The sequence below is a fragment of the Equus quagga genome, chromosome 17 (genome assembly GCF_021613505.1).
Source record: "Equus quagga isolate Etosha38 chromosome 17, UCLA_HA_Equagga_1.0, whole genome shotgun sequence".
NCBI lineage: Eukaryota > Metazoa > Chordata > Mammalia > Perissodactyla > Equidae > Equus > Equus quagga.
In genome coordinates, this window is record NC_060283.1 from 28,215,220 (window position 1) to 28,227,510 (window position 12,291).

The 12,291-nt window shown below is 41.2% G+C and overlaps 1 protein-coding gene across 1 annotated transcript in view; it reads left to right on the forward strand.

The window, feature by feature from the left end:
• Positions 1-11,828, forward strand: part of TRAF6 (TNF receptor associated factor 6) — a 31,101-nt gene extending 19,273 nt beyond the window's left edge. Inside the window, exons 3-7 of the mRNA XM_046643101.1 lie at positions 1,620-1,770; positions 3,589-3,747; positions 5,170-5,241; positions 7,243-7,320; positions 9,110-11,828. Coding sequence (XP_046499057.1) covers positions 1,620-1,770; positions 3,589-3,747; positions 5,170-5,241; positions 7,243-7,320; positions 9,110-9,979 — 1,330 coding nt within the window. The 3' untranslated portion in view covers positions 9,980-11,828. The remainder of the gene's footprint in view (positions 1-1,619; positions 1,771-3,588; positions 3,748-5,169; positions 5,242-7,242; positions 7,321-9,109) is intronic.
• The last annotated feature ends 463 nt before the right edge of the window (positions 11,829-12,291 follow it).

A 12,291-nucleotide genomic window follows, 5' to 3' on the forward strand; every position in this document is an offset into this window, starting at 1 on the left:
ATGTACAGTATTTTCCCAAGTATCACCCATGCCCAGGGAGACAGCTAATTGTTAGCAGTTTTTAATAGCAAGACATTCATGAAAGTAGTGGGACAGTGATCTGAAAAGGAAGTAAAACCCACAAAAGGAAGTCTGAGGCTTTTTTTTTTCCTATCTCCCTCTAAGCTAGAAACGATCACTTAATATAACTCTAATGTTCTTAAAGGAACGGGTCTGAATTTTCTCATCTATTTTAGTCATTCAGAGAATTAAAATGCATTTCAATCCAATTCCATTTTCTTTTGGAGTAGATAATGGTTTCCACTTACTTTGTGTAAGGTTTTTCTTATTTTCTCTTAGACAGCCATGTCATAGGTTTTGGGTATATATTTCAATAAATTTGTTTATGGCTTTCTGTGCTTCTCAGAAGATATCTGACAGCTTAATAATAACATTATGCAGTCTGAGAGGCCCCATAAAGATTGATTATGTGTCTCACCTTTATTAGTGCTAAGACGTTTGACAGCAGACCCCATTTTCCGGCACTTTTTACCTGCGGCAGCAATAGCACCATTGGTTTACACATAGGACGTGCTCAGCACGTCCCCTGTATGCCCCTGTAGCTGGCCTGACCTGCCATGTTTTGTGAGTGAAGATTGAGACATCCCAAAATATTAAAGGGGAATGACAGACACCCAAGCTTCCTGGGCATAGTTTTTCCCATCATAGACAGAATGAACCACTGGGAAGCAGGGCATGGAGGGCCTCTAACTCCCCGCTCGACTGCACTCTAGACATAAAAATAGAGGAACCCTTGTGTTGCCCCTGAGCCAGAGTGTTGTAATGACTATTCAGAGTAAACCTTAAAATGTGGCCTCGTAGGGGAACTGCTAATTGGTTTAATTTTTCCGTATGACTGAGCCATGCACTGCAGACTTGTTATTAGTTTTATGAGCAGTGTTTCTAGTTCCATCTCACTAGTATGTTGTGCAGCTGCTGACAGAGCAGAGGCCTGCCAGACTGCCATCGTTCCCGTCTTTAACCTTCACTTCATTTTATGCCGATCAAAATATGATTTTATTCAATTAATTTTTTTCATTTTTTGGTTGGAATCTATCCCACAATCTAAAATCCCGTAGTGTTTGATAGGTAACCAATATGGTGCTAGTTGTATTCACTTCTTAAAAGAACAGTTCATAAACTGTTCATTAAAAGGACAATTTAGGGGGCCGGCCCCGTGGCCGAGTGGTTAAGTTCACGCGCTCTGCTTCGGTGGCTCAGGATTTCGCGGGTTTGGATCCTGGGCCCGGACATGGCACCGCTCATCAGGCCACGTTGAGGCGGCATCCCACACGCCACAACTAGAAAGACCCACAGCTAAAAGTATGCAACTATCTATTGGGGAGGGATTTGGGGAGAAAAAGCAGGGGAAAAAAAAAAAGAGACTGGCAGGTGGTTAGCTCAGGTGCCAATCTTTAAAAAAAAAAAAAAGGATATTTTGTTGATATTATGCAATATGATGTGTTAAATTCTTTTCCATAGGGAACAATGAATGGAGGATTTCTGTGTGGTGCAGGGAAGCTCTTTGTGTTCTCTGGTGTTTGTCTACTAAATGTATGAGTCCTGTCTGTGTCTTCTAGGGATGCAGGTCACAAATGTCCAGTCGACAATGAAATACTGCTGGAAAATCAACTATTTCCTGACAATTTTGCAAAACGAGAGATTCTTTCTCTGATGGTGAAATGTCCAAATGGAGGTTGTTTGCACAAGATGGAACTGAGGCATCTTGAGGTATCAAAATTATTTTCTAGCCGTTAGCGTATATGCAAGGCAGCTCCTGAGAATAGGGACTTTGCTGTGCCCTCTGTGTTTTGCCAGTGCCTGGAATGTTATAATTGATTAATAAGTTCTTGCTGAGTTAACACCAACCCTTTCATTACTGAATATAAATATACAATAATCCCCCCTTGTCTGTGGTTTCACATTCCATGGTTTCAGTTACCTGTGGTCAACCTCGATGCAAAAATATTAAATGGAAAATTCCAGAAATAATTCCTAAGTTTTAAATTGTGCATTGTTCTCAGTAGCCTGATGAAATCTTGTACCATCCTGCTTCGTCTCTCAGGAGACGTGAATCATTGCTTTGTCCAGTGTGTCCACACTGTATGTGCTACCCGCCCGTTAGTCATTTAGTAGCCATCTGGGTTAGCAGATGGACAGTCTCAGTTTCGCAGTGTGCGTGTTCAGGTAACCCTTATTTTATTTAATAATGGCCCCAAAGCGCGAGAGTACTCATTCTGGCAATTCAGATATGCCAAAGAGAAGCTGTAAAGTCCTTCCTTAAAGTGAAGATGTGCAAGTTCTTGACTTAATAAGAAAAGAAAACAAATCCTGTGCTGAGGTTGCTAAGATCCACAGTAACTTTTGTAGTATATTGTTTTAATTGTTCTGTTTTATTATTAGTTATTGTTGTTAATCTCTTACTGTGCCTAATTTATAGAGTAAACTCTATCATAGGTCTGTATGCATAGGAAAAAACATAGTGTATATAAGGCGTGTACTGTCTGCAGTTTCAGGCATCCACTGTGGGCCTACTGTAAGTAGAAACCAGAAATTTCTCTCTCTTTTTTTTTTTTGGAGGAAGATTAGCCTTGAGCTAACATCTGACACCAATCCTCCTCTTTTTGTTCAGAAAGACTGGCCCTGAGCTAACATGCATGCCCATCTTCCTCTACTTTATATATGGGATGTGTACCACAGCATGGCTTGCCAAACCGGTGCCATGTCCGCACCCAGGATCAGAACCTGCGAACCCTGGGCCACCAAAGCGGAACATGTGCAGTTAACTACTGCGCCACCAGGCCAGCCCTCAGAAATTTCTTATTTCATCTGCTCTTGCTTTGCCCCAGTGATAATAAAAAAGAAGTCAGTATTCTTCTGCAAGTTTTTTGGGTGAACATTATCTGCAGTAAAACTGAAGAGCATTTTAAATACAACTGTTGCATTTTAAACCCATAGCATAATTCTTTCATTTTGAAATAAGCAACAAACCCCACGTAGCCATCGTCTTAGTAATCTCATCATACTTTCTCTCTGTTTTTCTAAATTGTGCATTTTATTACGCATTAAATGGAGTTGTCCTGTAGCTTGAGATTAACTGAAGCAATCAGATAAAATAATTAGCTTTTAAATTAAATCAATTCTTAGTGTGGTGGTTTGATGAGAAATTAACTCTGTTTATTTTCTATTTTAAATTAAGTATCTAAAACATATTTGCAACTTACCACCTTTACTTAGCTCCTTTTGAAAGAGTGGCCTTTTTAACAGTACAAAATTGATAGTCAGAAAACCTAACTTCTTTCCAACTCTCTTCCCTAATTGGATACATGAACTTGAGAATTCACATTCTTTCTATAAACTTGCAGTTCTCAGCCATTATTTGAAAAAATTCATTAAGGCCTTCATATTGTGCTTCAGTGGTATGTACTAGACAAAGTAGGTTAGGTAGCCAGTTTCATAAAGAGAGGAGTATATTCTTAGAAGAGATAATATTTAGGATAGTTCTTAAGGATTGGAAAATACTCATTGATTATTTTTTCCTTATTATAGGATCATCAAGCACATTGTGAATTTGCTCTTATGAATTGTCCCCAGTGCCAGCATCCCTTCCAAAAATGCCAACTTAATATTCACATGCTCAAGGAGTGTCCAAGGAGACAGGTTTCTTGTGTAAACTGTGCTGTATCGATGGCATTTGAAGATAAAGAGGCATGTACTAACTTGGATTTGTTAATTCCAGTACTAAAAATGTTTTTATTGTATATTTGAGGGGTTAGCAGCAGATGAGAATGGTACTCCGATTCTTAGTCTATATTATCAGTTGTGGGGAGATTTTTAAGAAAGAAAGTTCAATAAATCATTTTAGTAAATAACTGTAGGGTTTCTATTTGCATGTCTTTCTTAGAAAACATTGTTTATAGTACTTACCACTCTAGTAGATCTGCAAGTAACAAAAGCTTCCGGGAAAGACATATGCTGGTCTGCTTTCCTGTGTGATGTTTTAGTGACCAGTCTCGGAGGAGAGAGAAACAGGTAGAATGACTACTGTATGAGGCTTGTACTTTTCCCTTTGAAACAGAGAATGGGTTGGTAAAACGTTTATGGAGAATAAATTAAAACCCACAAAGTGTGTTCCTTTGGTGGTAATTCATGGAGCTATACACATATAATGAATTCACTTTTCTGTACCTATATTATACTTCAACTGAAACGTTTATCTTTAAAAAGAAACTTGATGGAACCTGACAGCATCATGTTGATAGAAAAGTTTTTCCATTCGGAATCTGAGCTGTAGAGAGGTTAAGTAATTTTATATTAATATTGTCAATGGCGAAGGTAGCACTGAGATCCTTGTCCTGGATCCCCATCCTATATCCTCTTTACTAAAATAACCTCCGTGTAATTTATGTTCTTTTATAGCTGTTAAGATACTTCCTTAAACTTTATTTCTTATAAATTCACCTTGATAATTTTCCCTACCTTCTTATGAGATTGAGCATATTATACTCATTAAGTTCATGAAATATTAAAAAAAAAGTCAACTAACTTGCTAAAATGGAGAAAATTCTGAGGCATAATTAGAGCAAATTGATGTCTTCCTAAACCTGAGTAAATTAAATGGACTTAACCTGGAAGGTTTGTTATTTCTTAAATTCGTTGTGTTCTAGAAAACGAGGCTCACCCTTCCAGGGCCTCAGAGGACCTGAGCACCGAGCCTCCTGCCCTAAGATTCTTCCCTTCTTTAACCCTCCCGATGGGAGTGCTAATTGAATCATCATGGTGCTGCTGCGAATGGTTGGAAGAGCCTTTGGAGAAGAGTAGTATTGGCGGATGATGTCCAAACCAGCCACAGATGCTCTGCCTCAGGTTAAAAGAAGGGATTTAAAAGATTCTCTTTTGAATCTTTTACAACCATATTCATTTAAAGAGCTGGAAGAAGAGATGAATCACATTATTACACTGGCAACCGGAGAGGAAATAACCTTCATGTAGTATTCTCACATTTTTGTTTTACGCACATCAATGTCCTTAATTTGTTCATAGTGAGAAAAATATGTTTTATAAAAATAGGTTGTTTTTACTTTTTCAGATTTTCTCATGCTTTCCTTATGTTTCTCTAATAAAATTTAGATCCATGACCAGAACTGTCCTTTGGCAAATGTCATCTGTGAATATTGCAATACCATGCTCATCAGAGAACAGGTATAAAGGATTTCCTTTCATAAATTAATATTTCCATAAATTAAAGAAGTGAGTTAAGTTTTTAGTTGAACATTTAGATCAGTAAGGCAAAATGAATGCAGGTTGAAGAAGTATTAGAACTCGGTGAAAATTTTTCATATAAATTAAAATAATACTTTCAGAAAGAAAAAAATCCTCAGCCCTCTCTGAGTACCTAAAATTTGTAAGTCATTAACATAATATTCATGTTTATGTATATTCATAAAAGTTCCGCACGAAACCAGGTAATTTTAAGATAAAAGTAATCAAAAATCCACATTGAAAGAAAAAAGAAAAACTTGAAGAAATGGGTATTTACACACTGTGAAATAAGGTTGTTGGGTATCCAGAGAGCAGCTGAGAGAGAGAGAACGATGAGATCGAAGGACAGCAAGTCTGTTGGGCGGCAGAATGTTCTTTGCAGCCGTGGCCCCTGGGACGCATGGAAGATTGTGCCATTTCGGGGACTGTAGCCCCTCTCTGCACTTGTCCTCAGACCACTGGTGGGGCACTATCAGAAGTAGTAGTTATAATAGAAAACTTACATTTTTATTATTAATAGACAAAGGAAAATTCCATCTGATTGCTATCTCCTGACATTTGGGGAGTTTACCCACAAAATCTGAATATTAGTCACTAAATATTTATATACCCATGAAATCTGCAAACCCAGAGATCATAATTGATTACCTTACTGAGTAGAAGCCAGCAAAACCTGTCACTTGACTAAACTTTTCCATTTGTCTGTTAACAGAGTCCTTTAGTTTTTTCCAATAAAGCCTTAATTTGAAGGTGTTAAACTTCTTTTTGCATATGAAGTCTCACCTCCCTGGTTTTCCTTTTTGCTCTGTTTTAATATTTAAAGGAAACCATGCAGCACATCTAAAACCTAGCAAAAATCAAACTTAATGTAGGAAAAAACCCTAGGTTAAGAGTCAGAAGGCCTAGATTTGGACATCTGGATGTGCCACTAACTTGCCCGGTGATCTCTGGCAAGAAAGTTGACATTCTAGATCAGGGATCAGCAAAGCTGCCTGCCAGCCAAAGCTGGCCTGTCTTTGTAAAGAAGGGTTACTGGAACACAGCCATGCCCATGTGTCTGTGTGTTACATATGCTGGTTGTGTACCACAGTGGTTGAGTTAGTACTTGGGACAGAGACCGTGGGGCCTACAAAGCTAAAAATATTTGCTCTCTGACCCTTTACATAAAATTTTGCTCACCGGTGTTCTGGAGTATGTGAAATGAAGGGTTGAATTAAATGGTCTCCATTGTTGTTTCTGCTTAAAATATCTATAACTATAAGCAAATTAAATTTCTGAAGGGAATTTGGTACCGCTTGCAAAGAATACAATTCTGTGTAATGGACCTCGCCTTAAAGAATGTGCTTTCGAGTCCCCAGATCAAAGGCTGAGACTTTCTTTAGAACTTTTAATTATGTGCTTAAAATGCCTTCTAACATCTGAGCCAAAACATTATAACCAGAACATGCCCATGTTAACAAAAAGTAAGACGATTTATGAAAGGCGGTCATGAGGGGAGTACTGAATGCAGGTAGTGGCTTTCATGCACGCAGTGGACGGGTGCCTGTTAAATGGCTTGAACCCCGGGGACTGTCTTGGTCAGTTTGCAGTTGTGGTTGACATCATAAGGTGCTTTTTCTTTAAAGTGCCAGTAGAGGGTGCCAGTTCCCAGCAACAGGAACAAATTTATTTTCTTGAAGTGAATCCTGAGTGATTTGGGGGATGGTATGCGATGTTGACATTTCCTTTCTCTCTGACTCGTGCAAATAAATATTACTTTAATCCTTGTGAGCTTCACGCTTTCTGTTGCATCTACTCACATCTGCCGCTCTGACACAAAAGCAGGCGTAGACGATGCGTGGTTTTGTTTAGATGAATGTAAATCTTCATTTCAAGTGTAATGTCATCAAACTAGAATATACGCAAGGAGAAACATTTTTCGACTTTTGTTTTGGTTTTCAGATGCCTAATCATTATGATCTAGACTGTCCTACAGCCCCAATTCCATGCACGTTCAATACTTTTGGTTGCCACGAAAAGGTAAGGGTTTTTTTTTCTTTTAATTCTTCAATATAGATCAAGAAGATTCAGTCAGCCAGTCTAGTGGAGAACACCGGTGGGCCTAGAGACGGCTGACAGGTGTCATATATGTGGTCGTAAGCACTGAAGGGAAATTGGGATTCGGAATATGGATTTGGGAAGTAGTTCGTGATGGTGATGGCAGGTGCAGCTGAGGTCATGTAGAGCAAGTGTGCACCAGGAAAGGAGCCAGGAACAGCCGTCCAGGGACTGTGAAGCAGGCAAGGAGAAGGATTGTTCTGGTCTCCAAAATTAGTTTCAACACTAGTGATCAGTTGTGTGAAATGTCAGAAGTGGATCACTATTTATGATAAGTCGTCCTTTCTAGAGAGTGCAGGTACACTTTTGCTTTTCCATTGGGCTTTTTTTTTTTTTTTTTTTTTTTTTGGTGAGGAAGACTGTCGCTGAGCTAACGTCTGTGCCAGGCTTCCCCTATTTTGTATGTGGGACGCCACCACAGCATGACTTGGTGAGCAGTGTGTAGGTCCATGCCCAGGCTCCAAACCCAGGAACCCGGGCCACCAAAGTGGAGCATGCGAACCCAACCACCATGCCACCAGGCTGGCCCCTTCCGTTATGCTTTTTAAACCTCACTTCTTTTAGAATAAGCATGCCTTTAATAATTTTGAAAATAAAATGAGCAAATAGTATATAGTATAATTACATTTTGTGGGGAAATTCTCTGTGGTTTGTATGCATAGAGGAAAAAGACTTGAAGGAAATGCATCAAAATGTTCATGGTAGTTAGGTGAGATAATAGGTAACATTTTCTTTTTTCTGTTTTTTCCTTTAAAGATTTTATTTATTTCCTTTTCCTCCCCAAAGCCCCCCGGTACATAGTTGTATATTCTTAGTTGTGGGTCCTTCTAGTTGTGGCAGGTAGGACGCCACGTCAGCGTGGTTGGATGAGCAGTGCCACGTCCATGCCCAGGATCCGAACCAATGAAACACTGGGCCGCCTGCATCGGAGCGCGTGAACTTAACCACTCAGCTACGAGGCTGGCCCAACATTTTCTTTTTGATCATCTATATTTTCTGTTTTTCTGTAATATACGTGAATTACCCTTACAATAAAAATTGTTGTATCATGAATATTTTTTTTCATATAACAATGAGAATGTTCCCAATGACCTTAAAAGTATAAGACAGGAGAGGTTTCATTTCACAGCAGATTTGTAAAGGAGGAGTTGGGAAGTGCACGTGGACTACTTTTGGTTATAAATGGAAAAGGGAGAAAACAGTGTTAGCTAGAGGGAGACCCAGATGAATAGAGAGGTTTGCTTTTTTTTTTTTTTTTTAAAGAGAAAGACTTTAATAATTATATTCTAGGGGGCAGAGTTGGCGGAGAGAATGTTTGAGGAGAAAGGAGGAAGGGGATAGTGGAGCAGAATGGCCGAGGTGCTGAGGAGCATGGGTGCCAGGCAGGGCTGGTGAGGCGCTAATCTCGGATAGGAGGAGGGTCATGTCCGAGGCAGAAGAGGGGCTGGGCTAGATCCTGCTGCTCTCCTTGGTGGGAGGGACCCGTGTCTGAGGGCAGGTGGAGAGACTTCAGCAGGCAGCCTCCATTTTTCTGTGCATGGAGGGGCAAGATCGTCTCACTGGGCTGGGAGTCTGATGAAGACAAAGAAGGTTGTAGGGGACTGAGGGAAGTGGTGACATTACTTCAAGACCTTTTAGGTGGTTTGGCTAGATCCCTTCCTCCGCCTCACAGTGCCTATTCCCGACGTAAGGCTTGTTCGTGGTTTTTTAGATGCAGAGGAATCACTTGGCACGCCACCTGCAAGAGAACACCCAGTCGCACATGAGAATGTTGGCCCAGGCTGTCCAGAGTTTAAGCCTTGCCTTAGCTCCCGCACCTCAACGGGACATGCTCCCATATGATCCTGCCCCTCTGTCCCGGGTGTCCTCTGGGTGTTACCCAGAGGTCCGGAATTTCCAAGAAACCATTCAGCAGTTAGAGGGTCGCCTTGTAAGACAAGACCATCAAATCCGGGAGCTGACAGCGAAAATGGAAACTCAGAGCATATATGTAAGTGAGCTCAAACGAACTATTCGAACCCTTGAGGACAAAGTTGCTGAAATAGAAGCACAGCAATGCAATGGCATTTATATCTGGAAGATTGGCAACTTTGGGATGCACTTAAAATCTCAAGAAGAGGAGAAGCCCGTTGTCATTCATAGCCCTGGATTCTACACAGGCAAACCTGGATACAAACTGTGCATGCGCCTGCACCTCCAGTTACCCACCGCTCAGCGCTGTGCAAACTATATATCCCTCTTTGTCCACACGATGCAAGGAGAGTATGACAGCCACCTCCCTTGGCCCTTCCAGGGTACAATACGCCTTACGATTCTTGATCAGTCCGAAGCACCCATAAGGCAAAACCATGAAGAGATAATGGATGCCAAACCAGAGCTGCTTGCCTTCCAGAGACCCACAATCCCACGGAATCCAAAAGGTTTTGGCTATGTGACTTTCATGCATCTGGAAGCTCTAAGACAAAGAACCTTCATTAAGGATGATACTTTGTTAGTACGCTGTGAAGTCTCTACCCGCTTCGACATGGGCAGCCTTCGGAGGGAGGGTTTTCAGCCACGAAGCACTGATACCGGGGTATAGCATCCCCTCATTGGTTAAAAAAAAAAGAAAAAATCCGTCTGAAGCAAGCAGGGCCTTTCCTTGCGCTCTTCTCAGTAATCATCTGCACACAGCAAAAGCAGTGGGAGAAATGCAATAGCGGCCAGTGAATGTGGTTAGAGAGGTTACTTACCACTGCTTCCTGTTACAAACATCGGAAGCAGCTTTTTCGTGGGAATCTACAAGCTTTTTCAAACTTGTTGCAAGTGAAGTGCCCGTGGCATATTGCAGCACTTGTTTGTCAGTTCATATACCTCTTCGTTGTACTTTCCTGGGCTTTTGCTCCAGTGTGTTTTATTGTCAGAAAAAATAGTAAAGGGCTGGAATAGTAAAACTCAGACATTTTAACAATAATGAATGTTCCTTAAAACTTCACCTTATTTTTCTAGTGTTACATGTAATATATTAAACTTGAGAATCACTACCACCCCGTTCAGGTTCCAGCAAGAAGATGTTACTCCAGAGTTGAGTTCTCATTTTATTTGACCTTCTGCAGGTTTCAGTGGAAAGTTTAAGTTCTCATTAACCCTGTTTTTCCCCCCAGCATCTTACTAAGGATATTCAGGGACTAGTTTAAACCCTAAATATAACCTTACTTATTTAGTGCGAACATGTTGTCTGTTGAATAATTCTTGTTTAAGTATTTCACTCTACCGTACTTACATGTTTCTTTGAGGCTGCAAAGTAGCATCTTCTTCAGAGTTCAGAATGCTGAGGACCAGGTGGGTACCAGCTGCCCAGTGTGATGCTGTCAATCTCTTTCTGTCTATTCAGTGCAGAGTGATTTCCACAGCTCTGCATATGTTCTCTGTTGCTTAGTGCTTGTAGGACAAGGAGATACACACACATAATCACCATTAAAGTTAAAAATGACTCAACTGGTCGACCAATACAGCATCTCATTGGTGGTGACAGAGGCTATTTGAGCAAGACATTTTCAGCTCTCAAACACCCTCTGGTGTTTTAGTTCAGTTAAACAGAACAAAATTAATTTCCTAAAAGCAGAATTTCTTAATACTTGGGAGATTGTTGGTCATGCTTGAGAGGTCAAACGAAGGCTGGAAATCACGTGGTCACGTCAGGATTTGGCTTGAGTGGCTGTTTTAGTCCAACAGCTCAGACCCTAGGAGGATCGTGTGGAATGTATTGAAGTGGCCAAATGTTCCCCTAATAGGGAGATGATTTTTGTGCCATTATGTATTTGTTCAAGGCCTGCAGATAGTAAATATTATGGTGAAATCTAGTTCTCAGGGAGTCCCACAACTAGCATAGGCTCCTGTAAGGAATCTAAGAGGACCCGTGCACTATGCTGTTTACACGAGAGATTGTTGAAAGTTGTCTGGATGTGAGAGAGGGTCCTGTGTCTCCAGAGAGGCTGAGTCCGCCCTGTGACCAGCGCTCACCATCAGCCTTTATTTCAAGAGGAAGCCGAGAGACTTAGTCTATGGCGAAGAATGGTCTCCGTTCCATGCAGACCGAGCAAGTGTCACTTTAACCTTTCCCCTTACTTTGCTCTCTGCCCTCCGCCCCACCCCACCGCAGGTTTAGGCTCCTGCTCTGGTGGGTTTGTCAAGCGGAGCTCCTGTTGCCCCACGCCACAGTCAGTCCCACCTGCTCGTCAGCAGTCTGTCCCTGGGCTCCTGGGCTCTCCAGCCAGCTCCTGAGGTTGCCGCAGCGCCCGCCTCGAGGTGGGGACCCCACGCCGCTGCTCCTGTGATTGTTGCCGATGAATGAAGAATTGTCGCATCCCACTTAAAAGGCAAGTGGCAGTTATTCTTCTGTTGCACAGAAAAAGCCCGAAGGAGATGTAATAAACTGTTTTGATGACTTATTTTCTTCTTTGTGCTCTCTCACGTGTTTTACATTTTCTACTGTAAACATGTACTTTCATCAGAGAAATTAAATGTTGCCGCAAAACACTTCAACCCCACCAAAAAAGGAAACGATATTCAGAAGCTTCCTGGTCAAACGTCTATTAAAAGCGTGGCTGTGCATTAGGGCGCTGAGGTGACTCATTTCCTGCCTTGCTTATGTTCTTTTTTCCTACTAACTCAGGAGTCTTAATCCAAACAAAAGCAGTGTTTCGCCCAACTTCAGCTTCTCCATCTGTGAAATAAGGAGGGGAGTAGATGCTTCTCAGGTCCACTCCAACCAGAAGATTCTATTTGAAAGTTTAAGTTCTGACCAGCAGAACATTGAATGTTGACGATACTTACAAAAAGATTTTGCCAGTAGCGAGTTGCTTTAACTTATGTTTTGCTGCCATCAGACTGTCCTTCAGCTTAGTGTCCATC